Here is a 16403-nt window from a genome sequence, read left to right on the forward strand (position 1 = left end):
TAAGTTTGTTGAAAAAAAAAAAAAAAGCACTGAAGTACAATTGCTTGTTGATTTTGAATACCATGCAGACAACACAGGGATGCCCAGCAGCCTCACCCATATTAGACAGGATGATAATAAGACATAAAATGATAATAGTCTGGGAGGGGATTTGGGGAGATGCGGGTTATTGGCTTGACTTACAAGCACCGTTCCCCATGTTTTTTTTTCTATCGAAGCCAAACACGAATATTGTGCTGGCTTCAAAGGGAACGGGCCAAATCCTGCCTTGAACACATTCGCATCCCTGATGAATTCCACGCTGGTATTTTAAAGCAAGCAGGAAAAACACCTCTTCTCTCGAGGCATGTGATTCACCCGCATACAGATAGGTACAGAGGGCTCATTTGTGATTCGATACGGTGATTTACACTGCCACGGTGAAATGCTTTGCATAGATGATTTTGAAAAGATGAAAAGTGCCGAAATCTGGAAGGGAGAATGACAGTCACAACGTTTCTGCTTCCAGAGAAGTTTGTTCTTTACACACGCCATTAAAAACACAGGATTGCTACTGCACCTTATCTACAATATTTTAAAAAATGTATCTATCTGAAATCAAGCGCGTGAGAATCAAGAGGCTGCTCTTCCTGCCCATGATCGGGGCCCGTTTCTGGAGGCTTTCTCTGAAGTACACTGCCCTTCCCACAGATTTTTGGAAAAGGCCCTAAGCATAAATACCGTCTCCTTTATTCCTAAAACCTCAGCTCACTCCAGAAGTTCCATGGGAATTTGGCCTTTAGGGATTGCCGAATTTCTCTGTTTCCTTCTTCATATATGTGTGGATGCGAGCGAGACGGGGGAAAGGACTATTTTCACTACCCAGCCTTGTGCTCTCTGCAATCAGAGCTTTGCTGACAAGCCACCAGACCTCAGGAGACTAAAAAGGACATGTTCCCTCTCGCTCCACACCTCGGTGTTTTATCCGCCCTGGTTTCCCTCACAGGCAAACCAGAGTTTGCTCCTTCCTGCCACGTAGCTGCATCACCACCGGTGTTTTTGCCTTCAAGGTCTGAGGAACATTTCTACTGATTCACCAAACCACCCCAGAGTGGACTATTCTTAGAGTTGATTCCCTTCCGTCTACTACATCTAACATCTGAAACGAACATCACCTTTAATTTATCTGCATGGGGGCAGCTTTTGTCAGGGACTAGAGGAGCTACTCCTGGCCATTGGAAGCGGAGAAGCTTCATCTGTCTTCGCTGTCATGTTACTGCAGAGCGCCGAAGGCTCTGGACAAAAGTTGTTCTTGCAATTTCCAGTATTCCCTTCACATCTCTTTTCCAGGCGATGCCAGACTTACTCACCATGATGTCTCTCCTCCCTGAAATCACAGCAGGAGGAGCTGCCGCGGCATGGCTCTCCCTTTGCAATTCATGAGCCGGCTTTAACAACTCTGTTGCAATCACAGACAATATGCTAAAATATTATAATGGCCCCATCACCATTTAATCCATTCTGTCCAACAGCAAAGTTGGATTTCATAAATCAAAAGCAAGCAGCTAAACTATTTCGCCTAAATACTTCCTTCCTTTTGATGAAAGCACTGGCAGATTCATAAGCCTCCTCTGTTGACCTGACAAGAAAGCAGTCCTAGCTATGTTTTTCCGAGTGAATTTGCATTGCCAGACTATGCAGATCTCAGGAACTTCTTAAGAGACTCTCCTAAATAATATGAGAAGTTGGGGCTTAAACCATAATATTATCATTTTCTCTCTCCCTGTCTCAGATTTCATACCCTCAGCAACAGAGCTGGGATTACGGCCTGAGCTCAGGATGTGCCACCAGACAGCTGATGGCGCTTCTTCTCCGACAGATCAGATTTTTTGTATCAAGGGATTTCTCTGGGGCCTGTAGCCTTTTCTGTGGGAAAGCATGACACGCTACGCATGCCCTTTACTTGCCATGGCAGGGTGCTGCCAACACACCCGGCTTCCTGACAGTCACTGCTTATCACTCAGGTATCACGCTGTTCAAAGAAGGTTAAGATTGGACATTGGACAAGGGGTAATGGTTTTAAACTGAAAGAGGGGAGATTTAGATGAGATATTAGGAAGAAATTCTTGGCTGGGAGGGTGGTGAGCCCCTGGCCCAGGTTGCCCAGAGAAGCTGTGGCTGCCCCATCCCTGGAGGGGTTCAAGGCCAGGTTGGACGGGGCTTGGAGCAACCTGGTCTGGTGGGAGGTGTCCCTGCCCAGGGCAGGGGGGTTGGAACTAGATGGTCTTTAAGGTCCCTTCCAACCCAAACCATCCTGTGATTCTATGATTTGGAGCTCTGACAGCATGGGAAAAGGGAAAAAACACTGCCTCAAACTCAGACAAATTCTTGACGTCAAAAGAGCATTTTCTTATGCTCACTACACAAAAGAATGATGGCAGAAAACAAGGAGGGTCCTTCTTTCTGCAACAGCCCTTCTTTTAAACTGCCCGTTTAAGCAGGACGGGCAGAAGCTCAGGCTGGTCACTGCTGGCTCACCCACCCCACAGCGCCATTGACCTCCACGGAGCTAAAATCTCCTGGGCAGTATTGATTTGCTGCCCATGGAGAACAGAGCAGCAGGTAGGATCCATCCTCAGACCCTGCTCCTGCAACCTGCCACCACGCCGTTTCCACTCAGCCCCACAGACGCCGCGGTACAGCAGCAGGAATCTGATTTTCCAGCGCCCAGTGCAAGGTAAGGAGGCCAAAAAATATCTGAAAGCTTCTGCATATGGCGTTTCTGACAAACGCCATAGTTTTTCAAGCATTTTCTGAGCAACACCTGAAAAAACGAATCAGAAAGTAAACGCGCTGCAACATGCATTTCATCTCAAGGAATATTTTATATATATTTAAGTATTTTTCTGGCTTGGAAATCACTCCTTATATCTAACTATACACCTATGTACACCTTCACAGGCACGTCCGGGCGTGTTTCTGCAGTCCCTACACAAATAAAATACCCATCCACTTGAATGGGAGCTCTTTTCAGATAAATGTGGCAAGATTGGGCCTTTGGTGCATACGTGCGAGTATCCTGCACACACATTTTAAAATCCTTAAAAAAATATAGTGGCTATAGATTTCTAACCCATCAAAATCGACACCCAGTAAAACTGTACTTATTACAGTACAGCCTGGGTGAATTTACATTGCTCATTTCTATGAAGCAAACGAAGGAAAGGAAATGTCTGTGACTCTGTAATTACAGTTTAACTGTAATTACGGTTTTGCTTATCCTTATCCTAAAGTCCGAAAGGATTTTTGCAACTAAAAACGGGGAATCGCACCATTTCTTTCCAACACGTGGATGCTTCTCAAGTGCCTTCCCAGCTTTTTGGAAGTATCTTTCGCAACATCGCAGACTCCTTTCGCTTGCTTTTGTTCACTTCAATCACCACAGCAAAGAAAAACCCCTTACTAAAGAAGGTAACCTTCGCAAAGCAGCAGCAGCAAAGCAATACTGAAGTCACTACTAGTCCCGTACTCAGGCAGAATAAGGAGTAAGGGCCCTAGGTACCAGCTTCAGTGTCATTCCCGTTATCATAAAGCTTAACGCACAGCAAGACGGCCAACCCACAGGGTCACATTGCTCTCTAAATAGCACTTTCATTACAGCACTTCATTATCAAAGCCCTTTGCACATACATTTACAACACACAGCAAAGACAGAGATCTCTTTTGCATATTAAATCAAGGAAACTATCTCAGCGACACGTTCATTCTTAGTGTGCTGCCTATTTCACGGCTAGCCGATACGAGGTGGTGCTCAGTGCTACACGGCATACCTCTAAGACCAAAAGCACAACACAAATATATAAAGCTTAAGCACGGGTCCTTCACCTACCCCTGGCTGGTATTTCCCAAGTGAGTTCTGATATCTTTATCAAGGATACGGGTTGCTTTTAAAGCAATCAGACCTCTGGAATCCAGCGTAAAGTTAAGGAAATGCGCTCTCACATACCGTCCAGGTCACTGCTGGTCAGTAGGGACTTTCGAAATGGTGACCATTGTGCTTCACTTCCTTTTTGATCATTTTATCCGCAGCGTGAGCGACTTTCACAGCTCTCAGCATAGCACAGAGGCTTTTAAAAGAAGCTTTGTGCATTCATGCATTGCAAAAACAAAATCCAAGTCCAGGTTTGGATTTAAACCCTCTCCTAAAAAAAGAAAAAGTTTCCCTCATATCGAACTAGCACTTCAAACTCCAAATCCTTGACCAAGGATCTTGTAATCTAAGTAAGACAAGACAAGGCACTGGACAACAGCCCAAGTGCTTCAGACTAAGAACTTAGACAAGGAAACTCTGTTCATTTAACTACGCCAGCGGAGCTGAAACAGCAAACCTCACCCTCCTGTGTCCGCAGTCATGTCAGTATGAAAGGGCATCTGCCAGCAGCCTACTACACGGTAGTCAGCAGCCAAAATAAACGCCGGTAATACGTGGCATGTCTTCTGCGTCAGGATTCGGCCAGTTTAACTGTATCAGGTGAAAAATCGAGTTTGGCATAACTGACAGAGTGACATTGATAACTTTTTAAAGAATACACCAGCCCTTTTACTATCCTAATAACATTCTCAACATACAAAAATGCCACGTTAAGACATCTGACATCTTGAGATGCCTAATTTTAAAATAAGCATCATAATCCAAGACACAAAGTATCTTCACTGTATTTTAACTTCAGTTCCTGCCAGTACTTAGCACAGACACCTGACAGTATTTAACTCGACCTGCACAACTGTGAATCAACATTCAGATACTCCTACAAAGTCTTTAATAAAAAACAAAGAGGAAATGCCTTTTTCTATCATACGCTGTGATATTTGAACCGAACAACCAACTCAGAAAATATAACTACGTAATCTCCTCGCTGTTCAGCCCAAGAAAAGCTTGCAAAAGTGTAAAAGGAGAATGCTTCTTCAATAAAGGACTCCAATCTGAAGCTGAGATGGTCACTGTAGGAGGAAGTGGACCCATTAGCTAGAAGGAAAGCATTACAGACAATGAGAAAGAAAACATGATGGGCAGAGGAGACCAGAAATATAGGACACTAGAAGGAAAAAGAAAGAAACTCTAAAACAATTGCACACCATGATCAACACAGTTACTTGACGCTGTGAATGGGGGGGGTTAACATTCTCTTCTACCCTGGCTGAACAATTTCATAAAGTGACCTTGTTTATTCCTATCGCATCTACCTGCTATTTTGCACCAATACTTTGTGACGTTATGGAACAAAGACCTCAAGTTATATACTTCTCCTTAAAACTATAGTGCTAAAGAGTATCGTCAAAAGCCCAAATGCCAGAAGACAGTGCTTTCGATAAAATCTGGCAACACCCCAAGGTGCTCGACTGAGAAACCTATGTAAAGTCACACAGTCTACGCTAAAATTCTCCACCACTGATTCTCCTCAAAAGTTTAGTGCTTTTCTTCATAGTGAAATGATAACTATATTAATGTGCTCTGTTTATCCCTAAACCTATTGGAAATGTGCTTCTTCTCTGACTTGCTTTCCAGGGCAGCGTGTACCCTGGGACGGAGGAGTTTTGCGTCTCCCACACTGTTACGGACCCAACTCTGCTTGCAGGAAAGATGCTGGTATCCTAGATCTCATGGGATGCAATGCCTTGAGGAAATTTATATCAAACAATTATTGCATAATCTCAGGGTGTAATAAAACCTCCTACATCATACACAGGCATCGAGTTCCTGTTACACTTTTGCATCAGGGAGGAAGAAGTGTCCCTGTCAACAGCAGCCACAGGTCCCTGTATGAACCCGCAGGATCCCCTTGCTGTGCATGTGGAGGAAGTTGAAGATTTCCGAGGGCATAGCATGAAAACCGGGGCGAGGTTTCACATTGTCATAGTAGTGGTGAGTTATAAAAATCCCTGAGGGGTTCATGGGGAAGGCCCAAAAGCCAAAAAGGTGGACCTCTTCACAGAGCTCCAGGGCAGCAGTCACCAGGATCAGTCCAGTGCTAATCCGCTTGGCCCGCACCCCTTGGCCGAGCCAGTAGCGTGAGACGTTGATGAGATACTGGGGATGAAAGTAATAAACAGCTTGCTGAGATTCAAAATCATCCAGGACGTATTTGACCCGGATCGAGACGTCCGTGTTGCGAGTGTTGTAGAAAGCTGGCAGCAGCACGGAAGCGTTCTCGTAGACCTGGAGCACGTCGTAGAAAGGTTTCCTCCATTTTTCCAGCTTATGAAATCTAAAGGGAAAAGGACGTGAGTGATGGTCAGACCAGCATGGACTCAGTCGGGAGCCAGCAGACAAGAAACCTCCAATGGGCTTTTACTGAAACATTTCTGATAGAGACATAATTGAAAGGGGAATATATTTAGATTTGTAGCTAAAGTATCAGTATGAAATGTAGGGCAAAAATGCAGGGGATAAAAAAATACATTTTCTCTCCTCTTTCGGCAATACATTCATTAAACCGTGCACAAACTCTGTAGACATTTCTGATCATGTCTCACTTCTCATTTTATTATGAGAAGTGTGCAATTTTACTAAGGTTTGGTTAGCTCTATAGTGCGTTATGCAGTGCAGAACGGTATCAAAAGTGGTAAATACCAAAGTAGAGCAATAACACTTCTAAAATTACTAATATTTAAAAGAAATCCACAAGGCAAGCAAATGATTTAATGTTATTCAAGAAAAGAAACATTCCCCCAGCAAGAAAGGAAATCAGGAATTAGCCCCATGGTCCCAAACCTGTCAGGAAGGCGGTATTGAGGTATTGAAAATTAAAATCACTCAGTCACTCCTGGCTAGAAGGTTTAACTGGCATTTTTTTAAAAACACAGGACAATGTGTGCTACTTTATTTAAGCACTTAGGGTGGCAACCAGTCGCTTCCACCCGAATGCGTCCAATACACCTGCCTGGGGCTTGCCAGCATGCTACAGGACTTCCAGGGGAAGGATGGCTCTGCTCTTAATGATTTAGCTCATCGGCTTCCCACTTTTTATTATCAACGTGCAAGTCTAAGTGTCTACCACTTTTCTATCAGTTGTCACACATTTCATACACTGAATAACTTCAACTCAGAATGAAACGTATGATTCACAGCGTCAGTTTAAAGTAATATTGGGGGAAAAATTCCCTGTAACAGTTAAAATGTAGTGAAAAGTAGACTTGGAAAAGCAATAGGAGATGAAAATACAAAAACCAGAAAAGACCTCTCAGTAATTATACTGGGATTGACTGTCACGACATCCGTCTTTACCCCAACGTCCGTGAAGTATTTCTCAGATATAGGAGGCAAATTGCACCTATAAAGGAAAGAAATTAGTAAGAAAGTTAAACGATTCCTTGCGTCTTTGCAGGACTAGAAAGTAGAACTGGTTTAAGCACTTCTTCCAAGCAACAAATCTAGAATCAGATCGAGAATTTAAGATTGTAGGAAACACACTGATGCCCAAACTATGCATTAAAGTAACAAGTACTTCGGGGCTGAACGAAAACCTCGATTCTTCCCTGAGTCTGTCAGAGCTGACCCCTTTTTGCAGACGTAGCCAGTGTTCACTCATGTTGCTTCCTTAAGAGCAGTACAGCGATTTACTTTGGCAATTTAGGACAAGAAATGGCATGAAGCCCCAAGCACAATCGGTCTATAAAATCAAAGCCTTCCTCAGCAACACCCGAGCTGTATTCAATAATTAATAGATAAACTACATCTATAACGTCGCCTTTAACATGCTTTGTTTTATACCCAAGAGAATTGAGGGGAAATACTTCATAAGAGACATATTAGTCCAGTCCTAAATAATCTGAAACTATCTGCTTCCCTTCCTTTTCCCTTTATAAACGTCTCCCAGCGCAGTGTAAGAACAGCAATTCTGACTCTACGGATTCAGCAGAGGATGTCAAAGCTATTAGGAGCAAACTTACAAAGATTTGCAAACCTTGACTTTGCTCAGCCTCCGCTCACCTTGGCCTTGACCTAGATCCATCATCTCCAAAAATTCAGAGCATCCCTCAAGAGATGCTGAAGTTACTGAAACACACACACACACGCACACACAAGCTATCGCACAAGCTCCACTTCCATAGCAAACCCAGCTAAAAAAAAGCTTCGGCATCCATCATCAGAGAGAGGGGACATAAGCGGCCATGCAACTAGTTTTACTCTCACTTTAAGCTAGCCTTAGGTATTTGCTGACGTTTTGAAAACTTTTTGAAGTGATCTACAAGCCACAATAAAAGCCATCACTGTTAAGATCCCCACATCTCAAAAATAGTGCCGTGCCTAATTCCCAAACTTCATATTTTTGAAGATCGGGGCTGAATAGGAAAAAACTGTGAAGGTATTTAGGGTAAGTGATGCTCAGGGTTTTCACAATACTAGAGTTCAGCTGCCATCATAATTTCTCAGCCACAGGGAGAGAGCGAGCAGGGGAGCAGAAGAATGCACAAAAATCCTTCCAAGTCCTTCTCAGGCTCAGGAGGTTCACATCTACCTCCCAGAGAGCCTCTCTTTATCAGGTCAGAGAATTTATTTTAGCCACCTCATCTTTCTCATAGGCAATGTTATTTCCAGCATATTCCTCTGCTAGGTCACGCAACGTCCTTCTGAAGTCCTCTAGAATCTTCAGTTCCACCTAGCACTGGGCACTGCGCTCACTAGATTATATTTGAAAAAGGTTTCTTTCGAATATTCGGCTTCGATATTTTCAAACAGCAAACTCCCACCAGGATCAAAAAAGAAGGAATTTGTTGAAAGTGATAATTCCTTACGAAGACGATACAATCTGCATAAACTGTAGTTTTGTCGTAGGACTCCAAAAATTCAACCCTGCAAAGAGAGTAGTCCCATCTCTAAATGCATCTCATCACAGATCTCCACTTTGGCCAGTAGATGGAGATACACCCTAACAACTAGTAAATGCAATTCATGCGTGTGTATTTTATATATTATATTGTAATAGAATTCATTGTTATCAGTATTTATTTCATAGAAAACTCTTGGTTGCATCCTGCTGGCCACCAGTGTCCTGACAATTAACGATTTTCCCAGGTGTCCTGAAGGTATCACTGAATGTTAGCAGTGGTCCACGGGCAGTTTTTGAAATATTTTAAAGAATTACTTCGTTGGCGACCAGGATGGTGATTCCTGACAGTTTGGTGAACTGGTGTTAGACTGGAAAGCGGATGTGTTCGGACCCGACCTTAAACACAAGCTTTACTTTAAAAGCGATGATTAATGTATTTTAAAATTGATGTCAGCAGACCTTAAACTCTTAAACACTAGCACATCTTTGTGCGTAACGCTGGTCCCACGTGTTTTGGAGATGGTGAACCGTGGGTTTCTTTTGCACAAGTACTGTTTTATTTATTCATTTTTCAGTTCTACTTAAGCCTCTATTTAATTAATTACTGCTGCCAAAAGCAACCGATTTTCTAGGTTCTGTAGTGATCTGATCCGCTCTTTTTAATCAGTTTTGGCGCCGTTCAAGGTTGTGATGGTAAAAAGGGACCTCCACAGAAAGTTCTTATACGTAAATGATGAGATTTGCTGCCCATATTTCCGCTTCCACTCAACAGCTTCTCGTCTCCACATGTAACACGCATCGCTCCTTTCAACCATACTGACAGCTGTGATCCCACACAATAGTAGGGAATCCACAATAATTATTTAATGTATATGGGGTATAGTAGGCTTTTCAAAAGCAAATTATATGAAGCCTTATATGAGCTAAGACAATAGTTTTCTATAAAGCGGGCACAAGAGGAGGCCACAAGGGTCTGAAAACAATGAATTAAGAATGCAGTTATTCTAAACAGACAGCAACGTACTCAAGATCAGAAAACAGGCCAACAGAAGTAAAAAGATTTATCTTTTCTACAGAACAGGTCGTGAATCTGTGAGTAGCTGTCATATGCCACGACCCAGGCAAAGAGCTTAACAGGATTTAGACAGGGATTAGTCATGCATACGAATAATAAAAAAAAATCTTTCCCATATATATTAAGGATGAAAAAAGTGCTGCTAAACTCCATTATCCAGAGACGCCAGTCGTGGGACATCCCAGTCTATGCAAAACCTGGGTAACTCCACATGTGGTGGGGAGCATAATATGAAGACACTCAACGTTCACACTCATTCAGGTGTCTCTGCAGACCCTGGAGCCTACAGTACTCATTGCTGTAACTCCCAGCACTTGAGCTCTGCACCACTTCAGAAACACACCTCTGAATCACATGAGCTGCACAGTGTGGAGATATTGACATAGAATCATAGACTCATAGAATGGTTAGAGTTGGAAGGAACCTTAAAGACCACCTCGTTCCACCCCTCTGCCCTGGGCAGGGACACCTCCCACCACACCAGGTTGCTCCAAGCCCTGGCCAACCTGACCTTGAACCCCTCCAGGGATGGGGCAGCCACAGCTTCTCTGGGCAACCTGCGCCAGGGGCTCACCACCCTCACAGCAAAGAGTTTCTTCCCAATATCTCATCTAAATCTCCCCTCTTCCAGTTTAAACCTGTTCCCCCTCATCCTATGGCTCCACTCCCTGTTCCAGAGTCCCTCCCCAGCTTTCCTGGAGCCCCTTGAGGGACTGGAAGGGGCTCAAAGGTCTCCCTGGAGCCTTCTCTTCTCCAGGCTAAACCCCCCCAGCTCTCTCAGCCTGTCCTCCCAGCAGAGGGGCTCCAGCCCTCCCAGCATCTCCTTCTGCTGTTGGTGCCCCAGAGCTGGAGGCAGCACTGCAGGGGGGTCTCCCCCGAGCGGAGCAGAGGGGCAGAATCCCCCCCTCGCCCTGCTGCCCACGCTGCTGGGGATGCAGCCCAGGCTGCGGGGGGTTTCTGGGCTGCCAGCACACGTTGCTGGCTCGTGTTGAGCTTCTCATCCACCAACAGCCCCAAGTCCATCTGGACAAGGTGCTTGTCACGCAAAGGAGGTTGTACCTCTGGTTCAGAACTGCCACAGAAAATCATGACCGCGTGCATAGAACACTGCTTATGGGATAATGTCCACGGAAGGATAAATCCACAGCCCGAGTAACAGGGGATGTCCTGAATGAGGACATCAACTTTGTCAGTCAGTCAGTGGATTAACCACATTATGCAAAAGTGATACCTTCAAGCATAATTTTTAAATAAATGTTATAGAGTGAGGTGGGGTTTTTTTGGAGCATTGCTTTTTCTACAAGAAGCAGGCTTGATATGGCCAGGTTGTCAAATCCCATGTTTCCATGTGGGAGAGAACAGTTTTATAATCCTTTACGTGTCATTGAAACAGGCGAAAAAGAAAAACGGTGCTGTGGTGATTACCGAAACACGAAGTCTGCGCTGTCAATCTCCCGGCCACATCGGCTGTTCTTCAGAATTCCTCCGTTCCCAACCACCGCACACTTCTTAAACTGGGAGCGGTGGTACGGCATATCCTGCAACAAGAAAGCAAGGAAACAGTTAAATATCCCGCAACATGGAGGCAACAAGTCTCTTTTTTACTTTTTCCTCTGTGCAGCTGCATCTTGCTGCAGATGCACTAATCAGAGGAAGCTGACACTGGTTCTGGCCTGCAATATTCCCATGGTGTGCATAAATGGATGGGTTTTGTTTCTGCGCAATTAGAGATAGTATGGGCAACTAACTCAGAGGGGAAAAAAAAAACCCCAATAACCTGTTTTTTTCCAGACTTAATAACGGAAGAAGTCGTTTTAGAAATTTGCTTTCCCTTCTGGTTTCCACACGAGGGCATGAATCATAAAATTAGCGTTGCCTTCTGAGCTGCCGGCAGACTGCTCGCTCCTCAGGCTCTGATGTCCCGCTTTTTGAGAAGCCTGCACGCGTAGTTCCAGAGCAGCTAGTAAAGCCCAAGAAGTCGCTCTAAGTCAGACAGCACGTTACAGCTATTTATCAGAACCTAGCCCAAATTTTAGAGCTTGCAACACTAATAGTATTAACGATTATTAATTGGCACTTGTACTTCCTAGAGCCTTTGGTCAGGCACCTTTCTGGACTTGCGTAGGACGCATTTTTCTGTAACCTTTGGGCAAAATTCTGTCTTCATATGCAGACATGCAGCTGCTGCGGAAGCCAGAGAGAGTGAAAAGCACGTCTGCGGGAACAGAACTGGGCCATTAGGGTGAGAGGGTTGTGACGCAGAACCGAGCCGCGCTCCGCCTTATGAATATGGAGAGATGGGCTTACATAAGCATGAGGGCGCTCGTTTTGGTACATACATATTTTAACAATAATTTCATACCGCAAACTACAGAGAGATGCCACGGTGGCGTGACATTTCTAGGCGATTATTCCCCGGATCTTTCCGTAGCATTCGTAAGCCATGAGGCAAAAAGGGCATGCAATTACACCTGCCTGAGAAAAGCAGCAGCTGCCTAACAGAGGCATTATAGAGTCGTCTGTGCTTTATCCAGCGATTTCTTAACACGAAATGCCTTGATGGTTCCTTTCAGGGAGATCAGAAGCCAGGTCTCAGCACTCAGCACAAGTCTCTTGCCCTTACAGTCTTGCTCCCATGCTTTTAACCTGTTCATCTCCTATATTTGCTGTGCTGCAGCCCTGCTCCTAGGCAGAGGGTGGCTTTGGCCACATAACTGCTGCCCAGTGAATCCCAAAGGCACTTTGACTCGGGACAGAGCCTGCGAAGCATCCTCAGGGCATACCTGGATAAATACAACAGCAGCCATAGGACACTCCTAGCAAAAGCATAGTCTTTCACGCGTTCATCTGCGCAATCAGGCCGGGTTTTGAGGATAATACTCCCAGGGTTAGATGTACCCACTCTTTGCATGTCTCCAGATGCTAAAAGTGCTTTCCTGGATCTGAGCCTTTCCCCTGCTCTGCCCCAGTTCCCCATGTGCCCATTTAAATAACATCACTACCCTACCTCTTAGTAGCGCTCCGAAAGCAAACAAATTACAAGCGGTTAGACCCTGAAGGACAACTTTAATGACACAAATCTAAGTGCTTAACCTGAATATTTTTCTGACTTTCTGAAAGGGATAAATTTCAGTTACGCCCTGCAAATACGCCACTTTAAATTGATGAGGTGTGCCCCACGATTAATCAGTGGTCACATAAGCCCATTTCTGCACATCAGTCACTATGTGCAAAGGGAATTGCCCACTGGTTATACCTTTGAATGGCCGTCTGGTCAGGGATTATTTGCTGAAAAGGTGTTGAATAATCATTACGATGAATATATTTAAAAATTGGGCAGCCTGTTCACAGATAATCTGCGAACCGAAGTAAGTATGAAAATAGTCGGTCGTTGTGAACATGAATTATGAAACAATCATGCCCCTAAAAGTGCAGACCTACCCCAAATGTTGGATTCATCGTTTATGAATACATGAATGTTGTATTTTTAGAAGTTCTGATCAGTAAGAACTGATTTTTGATTCAGCTTTCCTAAATTACTTAACTAGCCACTTTGCTGCTAGGTCAGTAATATTCTGCAGGAAAAAATATATATATATTGCATACTAGAGCAGATGACCACTAGAAAATAGGATAATCATCTAAAATACCACATCAAAAATAAACATTTTCAAAGCATAAGCACTGAAGTTTGTAAAAATGTCAAACCGCCAACTGCTAAATGCTTGGCTACAGGATAGCATCTAATGCAACAAGTAGAGTGAAGCTGACTCTGCAAACGGACAGAGGCATGAGGCACCTTTGGAAACATCTTGAAGATTTCTTGGTTGATATGGAAGATCCCACTAGTATCCACTTCATATTTCAGTTTAGTTCCCAAGGGAGTATTTTTCTGGGTGGTGAACAGAAAGGCAGGGGCATTGCAACACCTCGACAAAGTAGACCTGTAAAATGAAAAAGAGAGAAATAAGATCAAGGAGCTTGATCGCACGCTTTAGGATTTCCAATTACTATTACTCCTGACAAAGCAAAAAGAAACTTTTCAGCTGTAGGAGGGGTAAGATGGTGGTTCGCTGGATTTTGCTTTAGGAAGTTTCATATTCAGTGAAATTTTCCTTGATTGAGGAACACAGAAGAAATGAGATTCCTGTACCTGTCTCTTCCAGGCTGCAGGAAATACGTGTGCAAATTCTGCCCTGCTCCAGACACCAAAGCTGAGCTTCTGTCCCCAATATCCTGGGGAAAACACCCTAACAACTTAGTCCCTCTCCACTTTAGAGGTCTTCCACTTTTTGTAAATTACTTACTCATCACTGGGCAGGAAACGCAGGGGTTAAAGTATTCATGTGGGGATGTGGAAGCTTGGCAGGGCAAGGACTTAAACACAGCAATACCAAGACACTACCCCATTTACCAGCCTACTGTGGAGCACGGCACGCTTTGATTACAAAAAAAAAACTTTGAAAGGTGTTACTTTTGCCTTTGACCTTGCGTATGTGCATCAGGAAGACGATGGGGCCCCGACAGATGGGTGCCAGGCGGAACTGGTCATGGCTCAGACAAAGGGCCAAAATGTTCTTTGTCGCTGGGACGAAATGGCAGGTATTCCAATGTAAAGAAGAACTGGTTTGAAATCTCAGAAATGGGATTTGGGGCATGAGAGAAAACTCATTATATGAAATATAATATTCTTTTATATGAAATGTAAATAGGAAAAGTGGCTTTTCAAATAGTGGTCCATATCTTAGCTCACATCCTTCCCTGAGCGCTTTACTCCTTTTACTGGTGGAACCGAAAGCCCTGACCCCAGTTTACTCTTACTCCAGAGCCAGTTTGTTTCTCAGTCAACGCGTCTTATACCTTTAATGAAAAATACATGTCATGGCAAATGCACTAACATGAAGACAAAGCCAAATGGCTCTCAAATAACCCAGATTAAATACCTTGCCTCTCGGGTTTGTGGCCACATCATGAGTTGGAAGAATAAGCCAGTCTTCTTTATGGGCTTTATTACAAGCACCAGAAAGCAAATACAGAATTACGCACACATTTCAGTGATGTCCGATTACTATTATATACTTGACTCATGCAGAATGACACGATATGATGATCAGATCGAGGCAGCAGTTGAGACTGAATAAGTCAATGAATAATTTCTAATAACTAAATCGTTAAATAATTACAAGCAGGCAGCGGGACTGGATTGTGATATTTGAGCTATGAAAAAAACTCGTCATTAGTTCTGCATTAAGGAATTGAAAGAGATGTTGTTCTTTAATCTGATGTCCAACTAGTGTTCCAGAGGCACGTTCCTTAATGTAAATGTCTGATCCATCATGGAGGAAGACTGTCAAGGGAATTGTTTTCCTTAGTCTCCAGAGACAAACGCCAGTGGGATTTTTGTGCTTCCTCCCTCCCTGCTGCTTAAGTAACTGCCATTTAACTTTTGATGGATTCTCCCCAGCTCACCTGGTGGCCCAGAAACAACAAAGTTTGAAAGCGCAAAACTCAGTGTTGTTAGACCACCTCCTTCTAACCTCCCACTAGTATTACCTCCAAACTCAGAGACTGTGGTCTGTTTTTAAGAGACTACAGTTTCCCCACACATTCACACACTGAAGTCTCTGTCTCATAAGACAAAAATGAAACAGACTTTGAACTTCTTTTTTTTTTTTTTTTCCATGACTAGCATGATTATTTTTTCTGGAACCAGTGGGAGTTTCTTAAGCAGATATAGTATCAGTCAGGCAGGTATAGCCAGTGATCTGGGTTTTTCATTTCTTTTTTCTCCCAATGCACTGTCTAGGATGGAGAGCGGTTCTTTTCTTAATGTGCTGGTGTTGGTGGCCTGAAAGAGAGCGATGGTCCTCCTGCTGGTCTTCTTTAGATAGTCCTTTCTCATTGGTCCCACCTCTGGGCTGGCCTCCATACTTCAATGTGCTCCACGCACTCTGGGCACAATCACTAGTTCTCTTATTCCAATCAGTCTTTAAGATAGTAATCCTGAATGACTCTTGTCTTCAAAATCAGCTCTGATAATTGCCGATCAAGTAATTTCCAGAAAAAAATATACTAAAAAAACAAAACCTAAAAAACCTTGTGTGTGGAGCTCGTGTTGGAAAAACTCATATAAGCCTGGGACTAACAATTAGTTCTTTTTAAAGATGTTAATGACTAACTCGGCACATGCATTCTCACATTCTCTCATTAACTCATGACAGCTATTTCCTGAAACCATGCAAGAGAATTTGGGAGAAAGTTGCAGGGCCTTGTTCTAAACAACAGCTCTGAATCATGCCGGTGACTTAGAGACTTAACCAGTCTATATTCCACTTACTCTGAAATAATGTGGCTCCTCTAGACCTACTCAAATATGGCCCTTGAACATACTAATATACAGCATTCAAGTATTGTTCTGGCTTCATTCTACTATTGCCTTCACAAGATCAATTTCAAAAGCTGTAGCTTGAACGGACCATGGAGGACCTTCAGCAAAGAGGAAGTCACATGAAGAAAGA

General features: G+C 43.7%; 1 protein-coding gene across 7 annotated transcripts in view; it reads right to left on the reverse strand.

The window, feature by feature from the left end:
* The window catches only part of ST8SIA5 (ST8 alpha-N-acetyl-neuraminide alpha-2,8-sialyltransferase 5), an 88176-nt gene that overhangs the window by 2251 nt on the left and 69522 nt on the right, over positions 1-16403 (reverse strand). For 6 of the 7 annotated variants that reach the window (XM_063319380.1, XM_063319378.1, XM_063319382.1 and 3 more), the window contains 4 exons: positions 13685-13829; positions 11311-11423; positions 7218-7310; positions 5-6245 (listed from right to left, as the gene is read on the reverse strand). In XM_063319380.1, coding sequence (XP_063175450.1) covers positions 5777-6245; positions 7218-7310; positions 11311-11423; positions 13685-13829 — 820 coding nt within the window. In that variant the 3' untranslated portion in view covers positions 5-5776. Of the gene's footprint in view, positions 1-4; positions 6246-7217; positions 7311-11310; positions 11424-13684; positions 13830-16403 lie in introns of those variants that run through there. The other variant, XR_010069001.1, reaches the window with a different exon arrangement.

Source organism: Chroicocephalus ridibundus, chromosome Z, assembly GCF_963924245.1.
Source record: "Chroicocephalus ridibundus chromosome Z, bChrRid1.1, whole genome shotgun sequence".
Classification (NCBI taxonomy): Eukaryota; Metazoa; Chordata; class Aves; order Charadriiformes; family Laridae; genus Chroicocephalus; species Chroicocephalus ridibundus.